This window comes from Lynx canadensis, chromosome D3, assembly GCF_007474595.2.
Source record: "Lynx canadensis isolate LIC74 chromosome D3, mLynCan4.pri.v2, whole genome shotgun sequence".
NCBI classification, from domain to species: Eukaryota; Metazoa; Chordata; class Mammalia; order Carnivora; family Felidae; genus Lynx; species Lynx canadensis.
This window is the reverse complement of record NC_044314.2, coordinates 51,407,768-51,421,225: the sequence shown is the minus strand read 5'-3', so window position 1 is coordinate 51,421,225 and position 13,458 is coordinate 51,407,768. Positions and strand designations below refer to the sequence as shown.

Genomic DNA, 13,458 nt, shown 5'->3' with positions numbered 1-13,458 from the left:
CCAGGAGAAAACACGATTGGGTTAATCCAAGTTTGAGAAGTGTTAAGTGACCATAGAAGAGATGGTCAAAGAATGAAAGAATTTAGGGGCCAGGGAGGGTCATTAAACTGATCCAAGGTGGGTGAGGAAATAGTGAAGGGAGAAAGAGACAGGTACCCTGGGAAAATGAAGGATAGAATGTCAGAAGACTGGAATGAGTCTCTGTTGAGTTTTGTCTTTTTTTCAGAACACTTTGTTTTTTTAGGGCAGTTTTAGGTTTACAACAAAATTGAGAGGAAGGTACAGAGATTTCATGTGTATATCCTACCCTTACAGATGCATAACCTCTCCTATTATCAACATCACTCACTAGAATGGTACATTTTTTTGTTTTTTGTTTTTGCCAAGGATGAATCTACTTTGACACTTCATAATCACCCAAAGCCCATAGTTTACCTTAGGGTAACTCTTGGTGTTGTACATTCTATGGGTTTGAACAAAAGTATAATGGTATATTCATTATTATAATATAGAGAGCTTTTTCACTACCCTAAAAATCCCCTATGCTCTACCTATTAAACTCTCCTCTCCCTACCCCACCGCATGCCCAGCCCCACCTGCCATCCCCAGCAACTACTGATCGTTTTATTGTCTCCAAACTTATGATCACATAGTGAGCTTACATAGTGATACACATTTAAGTTTTGTCCATATCTCGTCATGGCTTGATAGTTCATTTATTTTTAATACTGAATTTTCCACTGTCTGGACATACCATAGTTTATTTATCTATTCACCTACCAAAAGACATCTTGGTTGCTTCCAAATTTTGTCAATTATGAACAAAGATGCTCAAAACATCAATGCACAGGTTTCTCTGTGGACCTAAATCCAGCCCGATTGTTGGATCTTATGGTAAGAGTATGCTTAGTTTGTAAGAAACAGCCAAACTGTCTTCCAAAGTGGCTCTCTACTGCATTTTATCACAAGTTTCATGGGTGTAGGCAATGGCAGCAATGACAAAATAGTAGTTTGTACTCAGAGAACAAAGGGTTTTTTTGAATGTTTATTTGAGAGGGGTGGGGCTGGTGGGGGAGGGGCAGAGAGAGAGGAGAGAGAGGCTCCTCAATGACAGTGCAGAGCTTGATGCAGGGCTTGATCTCACAAACCTCGAGATCATGACCTGAGCCAAAATCAAGAGTTGAATACTTAACCAACTGAACCACCCAAGTGCCCCAGAGAGCAGAATTTTTTTAAAAATTTCAGAAGTAGAGCACTTCTAAGACACTAGTAGTTCAAAGAAGTAGCATAGTTGATAGCAAAAGATGGGGAGGGCTCCTCAAAGGAATAGTTCTTACTATAGTTTTAAAAAGTTACTAGGGTTCACTTCTAGGCATTTTATCATTTTAAATATTAAAACATTGAAGTAGAATTTTTTTTTAAAATTTTAATGGTTATTTTTGAGAGAGACAGAGTGCAAGCAGGGTAGGGGTAGAGAGAGAGGGAGACACAGAATCCAAAGCAGGCTCTAGGCTCTGAGCTGTCAGCACAGAGCCTGACTCACAACTCAAACCCAACGACCACAAGATCAAGACCTGAGCCAAACTCAGAGGCTTAACCAACTTAGCCACCTAGGCACCCCTAAGGTAGAATTTTAGCAAAGAATGTGAAGTCTTTGAAATATTGAGGCACTGGAATTTGTAAAACTTCCTGTTGGCTGGAACCTTGCATACCAGTTTTAAAACCCTCTTCTGCATTCTGAAGAAAAGGTACTGAGCCAGTTTGAGTTGAGTTTTCCATTACTTGGAACACAGGTCCTAACTGGTATTACAAATAACAAAAAAATGGCCTAAGCAATGAAGGGGATTTGTTGGCTTATTTAACAGGAAAGTCCAGTAGTAGTTCAGGCTTCAGGGTTGGTTTGATTCAAGGGATCAATGATGTTGTCAAGGACATGTTTCTTCTTGTCACTCTTCTCTGTCTTTCATGGTATCATCTCCACTGTATATAAGAAGGCTGGCTTCTTATATGGTATGTTACATTATATACCACACCACTCAGAAGGAAAATAGTAAATTCTTTCCTGGGAGAAAAAAATCCAGCAAAAATTCCAGAAAAAAAAAATTCTTCTCTGATCTCACCATCCTAAAATAGATCACATGCCAAGCCCTGAATTGTGGTCAAGGGTACAATTATCCTGATTTGTTATATCCAGAAGTGAAGTTAATGTCTCATGAAAGCCAAGAGGGACATGTGGTCAATGGAGCAAAAATCAGGTAGCTAATAAGAGAAAGGGAAATGTGCACAGATACATTTCATACTGTCTATATTCTTTTAGGTTTATAGGTAATTTTCCTCCCTGAATTAGGATTCTGTAATATACAGCAAAGATATAGCCAAGAAGAAAATAAATTTAGACCAGATAATATCACCTAATATTCCATTGTTTTTAAAAAATATTTTCCATTATGTCCTTTTTCCTGTCTATGAAACTCATGTTCAAATCATATCTCTGTTGATGGGACAAGTTTCTTTGGCAGCTGCAGATAACTACTCTGTAAATTATGACTTTGAGGGCAACCCAGCTCCCAGTCTCTGTCTCAAGAAATCCCTTTTTCCTTTAGTTTAAGAAAAAATCATTACTGTTTTGAGTCATAAGGTAAATTCTCTTTAGCGTGAAAATATGATCCTTTTCTTTATCAGAATGAGAAAATAAAGACCTAGTGGCTTGAGTCTATTGCAGCCTTTTGCCTATATGTGAATTTAAATTTCATTTTATCTTATGGCAGGAACACGTCTAATTAAAAATGTAGCTTTTCCTGGAGGAAGATCTAGTTTGATTTATTATGAACACCTAATTAGTAAGGTAATTTCACTTCCTACATAAGGCTTTGTGGCTGCTGTCCTACTAGACTAAGTGGAAGATGTCATAGTGAATTCTGTAAGTCCTCTGGTTATTTCAGTCATTCAAGAGATATTTACTATGTTCCCAGAAGTGTTCTGGCACTCAAGTGCAACACACTGGCCATGGCCTCCAGGAGGTCATCTAGCTGGGAAGACAGCCATGCACATATAAAACAGTTAAGAAACAGGGCAAAGCAGTGTGAAATTAGAGAACAGAAGTAGTACTACAGAGGGTAAGGGGCATGGGAGAACAGTGTGAGGGTGAAATGGGAGGAATGAAGCTCTGACAGGCTGAGGAAGATCCCTAGAAAAAGAGGGCATGAGTTGGACCTTCCAGAATATTTAGATCAGGTAACAGAGAAAAGACATTGGGGCATAGAGGGATGGTTGGGAGATGAAAAGGAGCAATAGCATTTCAAAGATGGATATGAATCTGTCCTTCTAAAACAGATGGCTTGTAGTTGGGGAACAGTAAGAATGACCACAGTGGGCTGACCAGTTACAAACCACTGGGAAGCAGCAAGAGGGGCAGGCATCTCCCTTCATCAAGAAGGGTTACAGTGAAAGAGAAGAGCTCAGACTTGCTCTTGGTTCCCATCTTATGACAGTGTGAACAGTAGGGTTGAGTCTGAGGTCATAGCAGGGCCTCCAACTGAAATCCTCTTGTAAACAGTTGTGGGGACATATTCAAGCCAAATTTGGATATGATGCAATTGGAAGTTGACTTCTAAATCCACGGAATTACTGCCAACTGGCTGCACAGTTCCTTTCAGTGATTTCATTCATCCCTCTGTCATGTGATTCAATTGTTTGTACTCTACTTATAGGATCACTCTTCTTCCAGAAGCCCCTTGAACAGAAATGTCCAACCAGAATATAGAAGTAAAATGATGCTAACTATGGCCTTAGTGACCTAAAGGAAATACTGCAATTTTTCAATTAACCTAATGCCCATCCTGGGAGAATACAGCTTATTGATATATTTATTACTGTGTACAGAAAACATGACTTATTGCTTATTTAACATGAAAAAGAAAAAAACACCCAGTCCCAGCACACATAAATGCCTATCTATGTCACCAAATTCTAAATCTAGTGGTCGCACACTTTAGTGCCCATTAACCTAGGATTTTTATTTAAAACACAGATTCACTTATTCTGGTGGAGGCCTGCAATCTATCTACATTATTAACAAGTCTCCCACATGATCTTGTAGCAGAAGAATATTCTTTGGAAAAATACTACCTTAGCTCTCAGGTGTTAATTAAGCTTTCTCAACCATTGTGCCTGGTCCATTTTAGGTGTTCAATAAATATTTATTGTATTGAATCAATGTATTCTCAGCCCTAACAGAAATAAGTCACACCTCTTGGGTATCTAGATATATCAAGTCTTCCAAGGAAAAACCATCATTTGATTTATCCCACATAAGAGAATATAGCAAATTGCTATATACATGAATTTCAGTCCAAGTCAGCCAATCTGTGGTTATCTCTATTTTCTTGATAGTTATCAGCCTCCAACCAAAGTAATTAATTTTCTTCATTTTTCCATTTACCACACTAGCAGCTTCATGGGGTAGGCAGTTAAAGATGGAGAACTAAAAGCTTATTCAATAAAACAACGTAATTATGAATTGTACTGTATTCATTTTTTAATTTACTACAAATGAGATCTCTAGATCATAAGCTCCTCCCTACAATGACTCTGGGCCTTAAATACTGAGCTAAGTTCTAAAGATAGTTTTTGAATCCTTGCTGAGCTTTGCTCATTCTTTAGTATTACTGTGACATATTTATTGATTTATTAATTGAAAGCATTAATTTTAGGATGAAAGTCTAGGAATTTAAATTAAATTATATTTGAATTACTATAAGCGACTTGCAATACTTTTTTTAACCCAGAAATCATCATGGGCTCCAAAATAAACACAATTGAGAAATTCATGGGAATTTCACAAAAAGGCTTTGCTATAAAGTTTGTTAATATCAATTAATAAAACAAAAGAATGCCCAAATGACTGTTCACATTTTCTCCTAGCTTTTTCTTTAAAGATAAAATACATTGTCTTTTAAAGGTATTTAATCAACTCTTTGCTTGCTCATGTTCTCTTTGCTTCCACCCAAAGCAATTTAATCAGAGATAGTTGTTTGTAGATCTCTAAACATATTTTAAAACCTCCAAAACTGATGAAGTCATTTTTATACAGAATTTTATCAAGACCAATTTAGTCTGCAGAGTTACTTATAAAAGAATATGTTAGACTGCTATTTTAGAAGCATAACTAATACCCAAGTACTATCTCCCACCAGTGGGTAGTAACTTTCTGAATACTGAGCAATGCATATATACAATAGGGGATGGAAATTAACCTAAATTGTGCATCCTATAAGGGTACCAACATCTGTGCCTATTTATGAACTTAATATCTTCTTAGGCATCTCCATCTGAGTAGCTACTCTAAATTTTTAGCTGAATTCAGTTAACACATGAAGCAGATATTAAAGTACAATTTATGAAAATACATGGATGCTTATATATTCCAAACATGAAAGATCTTATGGTTGCTAAAGAAAATATAATACTTTAAGAGATCTTAGTTATTTCCTGAATGTCTTTTTCTCTCCAAACATTAGACGAGGTTGCATTGTTTACAAAAATTTATTCATACAAATTTTACACACTTTATATAACAGTTATCAAAGTCCTAGTTATAGATATCATGTGTGTAATAATACTTGGTTAAGATGTTTTTATAATCAGTTGCACACAAAATAAGAGCTTCAAGACTAACATCTACCTAAATTATCACTATATCATAAATCTGCTCCAGGTTAGTAAGGCTCTTGGCATTTCTAAAAAGTATACAAAAGATTAAACTGGGTGATCACTGTAAATGCTTGCAACTAGCCACGGGAACACTAAATTAGACTTCATAAATAAAAGGTTAACTAGAGCCCTATTTCACCACTAACAGCTGACACAAATACAGAAAACTCTGCCCATTATCCAAGAAACAAATAATTAAGACTAAAATGCAAGCCGATGTGTTGCAGCATTGTAGGGCCACTAAATAGCCATCTGTGATTCGTGGCGATTTAAAAGGCGAAGAAAGGCACTAAAGCTGCAAACTGCATCCCGTGTCACATTGCCTGAGGAGACTGCAGAATTAAAGAAAGATTGATCCCGTACATAGGACTCAGGCATAGATCGAATGCCTCTGTGCTTTCACTGCTTGCAATGTGATCTCCTGGCAGCATCCATCCCGCCTGGGAATGCAAATCCAATTCTGTTTTCTTTGATTTATGACTTCATATTGAATCAAATCCATAAAGGAAAAGGAAAGGTCCTTTAAACTTTACAAGCTAATGTTTAATCTTTTCTTGTTCTCTTTTTTTATTTTCCAAAAGAATTTGTGCCTGAATTTTGGGAGTTTGGCTTGTTTGCCTGCTGTAGCTTGATCTGGCTGCTGGGTGAAGGTTCTTTTGTTTATAGAGATTACTCACATGTTCAAGGAAATGATAGGAAACAGACAGACATGCTTTCAGTAGCCAGGAAAGGATACAAAGGGGGAGGTTCTTAGGGTCTGTTGGAGCTTGCTTACTTCACTCTTGACCACAAATATAAGATAGTACTCATACATATGAAGATGAGGTTTAAATGATTTATCAGTTAGTAAAACTGAGCAACATGTGAACACTACACATTCTAATATGACAAAGGTTGGTTTTATGAAATAAATTTTACTAAGCAATAAGCCATAATGTAGAAAAATACATTTTACCTACAAACTCAATAAACAAGAAACAAAAGGTTCGTTCATATTTAGTGCATAATTACTTACTGGTAACTACACAGGGGTTCCTAAACTTTACAATTAAGTACTCACATCAAACAACAAAAAAAGAAGCATTCACAAGTTTAAGAGAAATGAATGAAAAATGGTAAACGGTACTTCAACAGTGCAGAAGGGTGGGAAAGAAGAGTCTTCAGAAAACCGCCAAAGAAAAGGATGGCTCCTACAGAGCCGTATTCAAAGGGGAGTATCCTGGTCATTTCACAAGATGAGAAGCATTGACAGCACTGGAGAAAAACACATTGTACTTTGCATCCATTTCCAATATCCAGCGCCCAAAGTCAGTCAGGCAGAGGACCTACAGTGGGGCTGGGCTTACCCTCCGCGTCCCAGACGCAGGGCAGCTCCAAACCAGTCCCTCTCCAGGGTCCTCCTCCTCGACTGCCTTATGCTCTGCCTCTTCCAACATACCTACATTTCCTTCCCTTTGTTCCAATTGCCCTAACCTTGGGATATTGGGTTTCCTGGAAATACAGAAAAGGGAGCTTCACGGGAGCTTCAAGACCCAAGTCTCCCTTCTCTGTACAACCCCCCAACACTTTCCCTAGGGGGTGGTGTGAATTCTGGGGAGAAGCACAATTTGGATCGAGCTGTTGTTTTTTATCAGGAGAATTTCCTTCTGGGCTGAGAGTCTAAAGAGAGACAAATACACATAAAAGTAGAACCAAAGAAAGCAGAAGTATTGGAATTGCCACCCAGTGAGGGGGACAAAGGGGGACAGTGCCTAGTTGAGTTCCTCTGGGACTGAAGCAGCCTGGCCCAGAGACTCACTAGGAAAGAACACCCTTCAGCAATTCTCCCAAATCATTACCTCCAAATCTCCCTGGAGCAGGGCATCATTATGTACAGTAGCAAATGGTCAGTATTAATATCTTCAGGCCTGTCATGGATAAAAATACTATCCTTTTAATTCCATTTTATAAAAATAGGAGTAATATTCAAAACAATGATTGTCTATTTTTCTATTTATTTTATATAAAAACATAAACAGCTCAGGCGAATTTTCAATCCTTGTGCACACTTTGTATGAACTGCTGTCTATTATACCTATATATATTCTTAATATATATATTTGTAATATATATATATATCAATAATTGGTCCACAAAGTATATCTGTGCATTCTCTAGTGCTTTGTAAAAAGAAAAACAATATTATTATCAAAATATTCATTTAATGGCTTTACTTCATACATAAATACATGTTTGGATAGAACACATGAGAGATGACTGTTCAGTCAGTTGGGAAAGTGACTTTTCATAGTGTCAGGATTGTATACACAGGGTAGCTGGTAACTCATCGCTACAAATAAGCTATTCGGCGTCCTTTGTTTTTAACCCTTTGTTTATACCTTTTCCCTAGGACTGCCGCCAAGTATTTCTTGACAGCCATTTGTTTCCGGTAGCGGCTGTAGCTGTCGGTGAAGATTCCGTCTGAGTGGCGCTTGGAGAGAGGCTCTGAGTCGTCCTCCGGGCCGCCGCCTAGGTTCCCACTGCAAGGAAAGGAGTCGGGAAGAGGGTGGCGGGGCAGGAGACAAAGATTCAATAGCTGTGGGGAGCAGGCGGGCCCCACCCCACGCGGGAGCCATCCGGGAAGGCACGGCTCTCAGGGCCCACGGCGCCGCCTTCCTCTGCCAGTAAGCAGCCGGGGGAGGGAGGACTGTGATGGAAACCCCTCACTCTGCCCTCCCCACCGAGGATTTGCTGGCATCACGTCCTTAACAGAAGGGGCCCGGGACGAGGTCCAGGCCAAGGGCGCGCGCGCGATTCACGCCTAACCTGTCTCCAAACGCTGCCCTTAGAGATTTGACCATCCGTGCTTTTGCGCTAAATTGTCCTAACTGTTCCTCTCACCCCCCACGTAGAGAGAAAATAACCAAAGAGCCCCAAGTGCCACGTTGGCTGCTGCCTCGGAGTTTTACATCGATCCCTCAATTCCTAGTCAGACTGGAGCATGCCTCCCCTTCCGCACGCTAAGTCGAAAAACGTGATGATAATAATATAAGTCGACAGGCTGTAGGCAATATTTTTCATCGCATGAATTATTCATTGCGAAAAATGTAATCTGTTTCCCCATGGGCTTTATTAAAATGTTGCCTTCTGCTGAGAGATGCTCTACGCAAGCTCTGTGCTCTGGGTTTGTCTGGCACGCGCAAAAGAACTGTTTCCCTAACTGCCCAAATTCGAAGATTTGTTGGTTTCGATTTGAATTTACACTAAAAGGATTTTTTTTTAAGTCATGCTTAGAGGAAATTATAGCAAATCATCCCGCGAAGCTTGAAGATTTTCAATGACTTGCGGGAGGGAGGGGGTAGTTTTTCTTTGTTTTTTAAATTCAAAACGGATCAAACTCCCCGGTTTCTCCGCCCTCTCCTTGCCTCTGCCGCTCAGAATTTGTTCACCAAACTTAAGGTGCCACATCTGAACCTACCCTGCGACCGCAGACTGGTCCCGAAGACTCAGCGGCGCACACGCACCTTCGGGCCCACGTGCACGCAAGGACGCAGAAGCGGCACCGCCCACCCCGCGCGCGCTCGCACGGACACCCACCCCGGAGCGCGCGCGCCGTTCTGCTCCGCTTAACTCTTTCGCAAACTCTTACCCCAAGCCCTTGGCCAAGAGCGTCTGCAGGTATTTCCTGGCGGACAGCTGGTCCAGTACTTTGCGGTAGGCCTTGTTAAGGATCCCTTGGGCGACATCTCTAACGGGGAGGCAAAGTACGCGCCCAGGGTCACTCATCGTGTGCCCCCAAGTGGCCGCCCCACAGGCCCCCAGCTGGGCACGCACGCGCCCTGGCGCTCGGGGAGGCTGACGACAACCCCCTTGATGACAGACAAGACGCTGGCACAGAACTTGCAAATGACTCTTTGGGGAAGTTCCCGCGACTGACAGCGGAGAACGGGAGTTCGCCCTGCCCTCCGGGGCTGGCAGGCAGGGAGTCTGGCCTGGGCGCGCACTCACGGCCACTCCTTAGGCCACAGACCTTTTGGTCCCACCCGTCTCTCTTGTCCATACAGACCGGCCCGCTACTAACTTTCCGTCGCTCTCGCGGGTACCAGCCAGGAAGAAGAGAGGCTTGGGGGTTTTTATGAAGAACATCCTATTCTGTGGGCCACCACCCTGCCCCTCCCGCCACCTCAGTCCCGGGCCCCGCGCGGAGGCCGCGCGGGTGGTACCTCTTCTCCGAGGGGTAGTAGAGCGCGTAGGCGTCGCGCAGCGCGGAGGCGGGGCTCCCCACGCCCGGCGGGTCTGAGTCGTAGAAGTCCTGCTGCGGGTTTCCGTCCTCGTCGTACGCTTCGTCCTCCGGCCTGCCGGGAGAGCCGGGGAAAGAAGGAGTGGTCAGTACAGATCCCTCCCCGGCTCCGCAACGACCCACAGAAAGGGGCTCGCACTGACTTTCCTTCTTCCTAAAGGTCCCCACGGATAATTGCCTCTTCTTCCGGGACAGGGGAGGGTCGGGAGGGGGAGAGGAGGGCGGTTGAGGTAAGGCTTTAGAAAGTACACCCAACAGAAATTCCTCACCCCTCCAGGCGGCTCTCCGACCCCTCCTCTTTGTGGGTGAAGAGTCGCCCTGCAGGGCCTGGGAAGTCGAGATGTCTATGCCAACCTCGTACACCTGGCCACCAAAAAGGACCTGCCCCCCTACGGGGACCTGGCGCCTGAGCCACCCCAAACAAGCAGCCACGGGCGGGGACGAGGAAGGTCCTCAGAGACAAGACGCTGGCCGACGCGAAGACCCGATTGGGGAGGCCCGGAGCGATATACAGAGGGAGGGTGGATGGGTGGGGTGTGCGGCGGCCAACTCCGCCGCCACCCCCACCTAGCCTCTGAGCCCAGGGGAGCCCTTACCCGCGCAGATGTAGGTCACGGAGAACCTCCGGCTTCTATTTTGGGCGGGAGAGGATTTGGCAGGAACATGAATAATAGATGCCCCTAAACTTAGCCGGTTTGGCGGCGGCTCATTCTGTGTGGCATGGCCACGCGTTCTGGTGCCTCGCGCCCAGGGAAAGTGCCAGGCACACGGGACTTTGAAAATTGCTGGGAGTGAAATGGGGCTTTTAAGTCTGCTAAATAAATAGTTCGCGCGAATCTGTTGGCGATGTTGAGGCGGCAGAAAGGGAAAGGGTCAATAGGGGACCAGGAGCCAACTAGAGTGCCGCGGTCTTGAAGTCGCCCTTCCCTACTACCTCTGTCTTTCATGTAGGACGGGGAGAGGTGGGCTAAAATATATAACCCCCTCGCTTTGAGCCGCTGGAAAGACCCGGAACGCGGCCAGAGCAAGTAGCGCTCTCTAGAAGGGTTAAGAGTCGTACTTCGTTAATCTGCTCGCCTTTCCTCCGTCCCCGGATTGGTGAAGACAAGGCAAGCACAAGTCTCCGTCCGCCCCGCACCCAGCCCTTCCTCGGCGACGTGCCTCCTCTATATGGCCCAGCTTCCCAGAGTCCCTGGGTCTTTCTGGCCACTTCCATCCCGTGCCCAAATGCTGGAATCCTTATATTGAAGCCAGAACCCATTTCTCCGGCCAAATCAGTGGTCAGTGGCCCCTAAGGCGACCGTTCTTGGGCGCGGCTCGGAGAAGCAGCTTTGCAGGCAGAAGGCGCGCTCCTGGCTGCAAGGAGCCGCGTACACCGCGCGGCGAGGACGCTGGGAGCTACTACGGTCCGCTGACCGCCCCGGGACTTTGGGGCTGCGTAAGGAACTCATCAGTGTCAACCGATTAGAAATCAGGGGTTAAGAAGAAAGCCACGGTTACTCTAGCCTCTGGCGGGCAAAGTTGTCCAGGTCCTGCCTGCCTGCCGGCTTTCTCTTCCTCTTTCCTTGCATCCGTTTCATCCGTTTCTCCCCCCTTCCTTTCAGACTCATTCTTGTTCTTTCTTCTCTCAAATCGCTTTTCCTCAACCATACCCGGCCAACACTCTCCCTCCCCAAGACAGTCTGAGACTCATATTGCAGCTGGAAAACGTATCACTTAAGAGAAAGCTGTTCCAGGGGAAAGAATTCGAACTGAAGTGAAAGGGATATCAGAGGAGAGAGAGGGAGACCCCGCCCCGATAGTCCAGAACACGCTGTAACAAAGCAAAGTCCACGGGAGCTTCACGCTCTACCCTCCAACCTGGCTGCAGGCACCAAAGCAGAACTTCTCCTAACTCAAGCTAAGAATAGGGAATAGAAGTCAAGCTCGGGGCCCGGCCCTGCCCCCTCCCGCAGGCGGGGCTGGGGGAGGGGAGATTTCTCCAGCCGGCTGATGCTCCCTTGCTCAACCCGGGCCCCTTGGCTGCGGCGGTCTGGGGGAGGGGCGCGGAGCCGCACTGGAGCCTGCCGGGCCCTCGCGCCGAGCCAGGGCCACGGCCAGGGACCTGCGGTCCGACCCGGGCTGACGGCGGCGGCGTACTGGGAGCCGGTGGGAAGATGATTGTAGCTGGGACCGCGGAACTGCAGGAGGGAGACCACGAGGAAGTGTTGGGGGAAGCCAAGCCTCAGCTCAGCCCGCGCAGCAAGCACCTACCTGATTCCAGGGAACCGGAGTCCTGCGGTGGCAGGTGAGCAGTAGACGCTGCTGTGCATTATTATCCCGTAGACCAGGAGGGCCAGCCTCGCTCCGCTACACATGGTCATTCTGCGCAGGAGGGGAAAGAGGACACACAGCTGTCAAAACAGCCCCTGGTCTTTCGCCCTCCAGCCCCAAGAAACTCCCCGAGCTGGGGGAGGGGTCGGCTCCCAGTGTTGAATACCGCTTAATGACAGCCCGCGCGCGCCCTGCCACTTCCCTCTCTCTATAGTTAGAAAAAATATGTATGTATATACCCGGGGCCCAATAACTCGCCAGACCTGGTGCGAAGGAAAGCTAACTCATACCCTGATGCTGGTCAAAGAATCAGCAAAGGAGTCGTTTGATTAGGGAAGATATTTTCCCCTCACCATTCAACTCTTACCGCTGCTAGGAGAGGCTTTGTTGCCAAGTAGGACGGCGGGCAAAGGGCTCCTCCAAGTTTCTGCGCTGGAGTCACAACCCAAGAGGCATCACCGTCTGGCGTTAGTGTCTGAGGAGCCGCAGGAATGAGCAGCAGCAGCAGGAGGAGCTGGAGGACTTGTTTGCTGAGGCCAGTATTCTGTTCAAAAGTTTGCAGACGCACGGAACTAGGAGGAAGCGTGACAGGGAGAGAAGGGGGCGAGGAGAGAGATGTAGAAGGGAGAAAGAGGAGGCGAGGAGCTTAAGTGGGGGGTGGGGGACAAAGTGGCCTAAGTCCACCAGGAGAAAGAAGTAAGTGATTAAGGAAAAGAGGGAAAATCGAAGGGGAGGAAGGAAGAGGGAGGGCCGCGTGTCAGCCGGCGTCCGTCGGAACCGCCTGGTCAGGCAGTTGTGCAAGTCGGCAGCGCCTTCTCTACTCTGAGGTCCCTCTGGCTGCGTCTGAAGCTGCGGCTTCTGCTGCTGCTGCCGGTGGTTACTGAGGTGACCAGCCCTCTGCTCCTATTTATATGTGCAGTTAGCAGAAATCTATCTGAATGTGGTTTTAGAAGAGGCTTCCTTGTCAACATCTGTCTGCCTATGGCCTTTAAGTACAGAATATTTTGTTGCACTGTTGCGCTCCGATTTTTATTCATGGAATGACTTCCTTTTTTTTTTTTTTCCAGTCACGTAATGATCGGGTATCAGAAAAAGACGTCAGCATCCTAGTCCCTCAAGGAACATATTAACTATTTTGTGCTGTCCTCTTGGAT

General features: G+C 45.4%; 1 protein-coding gene across 1 annotated transcript; it reads right to left on the bottom strand.

The window, feature by feature from the left end:
* Positions 1-6,647: 6,647 nt before the first annotated feature.
* On the bottom strand, positions 6,648-12,932 carry ADCYAP1 (adenylate cyclase activating polypeptide 1). Its single transcript, XM_030292401.2, has 5 exons — positions 12,672-12,932; positions 12,245-12,355; positions 9,915-10,046; positions 9,341-9,439; positions 6,648-8,231 (listed from the first exon to the last, which is right to left on the bottom strand). Exons 2-5 carry the CDS (start codon positions 12,352-12,354, stop codon positions 8,042-8,044), a joined length of 531 nt encoding a protein of 176 aa, XP_030148261.1. The 5' UTR covers position 12,355; positions 12,672-12,932; the 3' UTR covers positions 6,648-8,041.
* Between the last annotated feature and the right edge of the window lie 526 nt (positions 12,933-13,458).

Excerpts from the sequence above, each read along its gene's own strand:
- ADCYAP1 (XM_030292401.2), bottom strand. The coding sequence starts at position 12,354 with ATGACCATGTGTAGCGGAGCGAGGCTGGCCCTCCTGGTCTACGGGATA. Across the intron at positions 10,047-12,244 it reads CTCCGGTTCCCTGGAATCAG|GCCGGAGGACGAAGCGTACG; the intron begins GTAGGTGCTTGC and ends CTCTCCCGGCAG. Across the intron at positions 8,232-9,340 it reads CTCTTGGCCAAGGGCTTGGG|TGGGAACCTAGGCGGCGGCC; the intron begins GTAAGAGTTTGC and ends CTTTCCTTGCAG.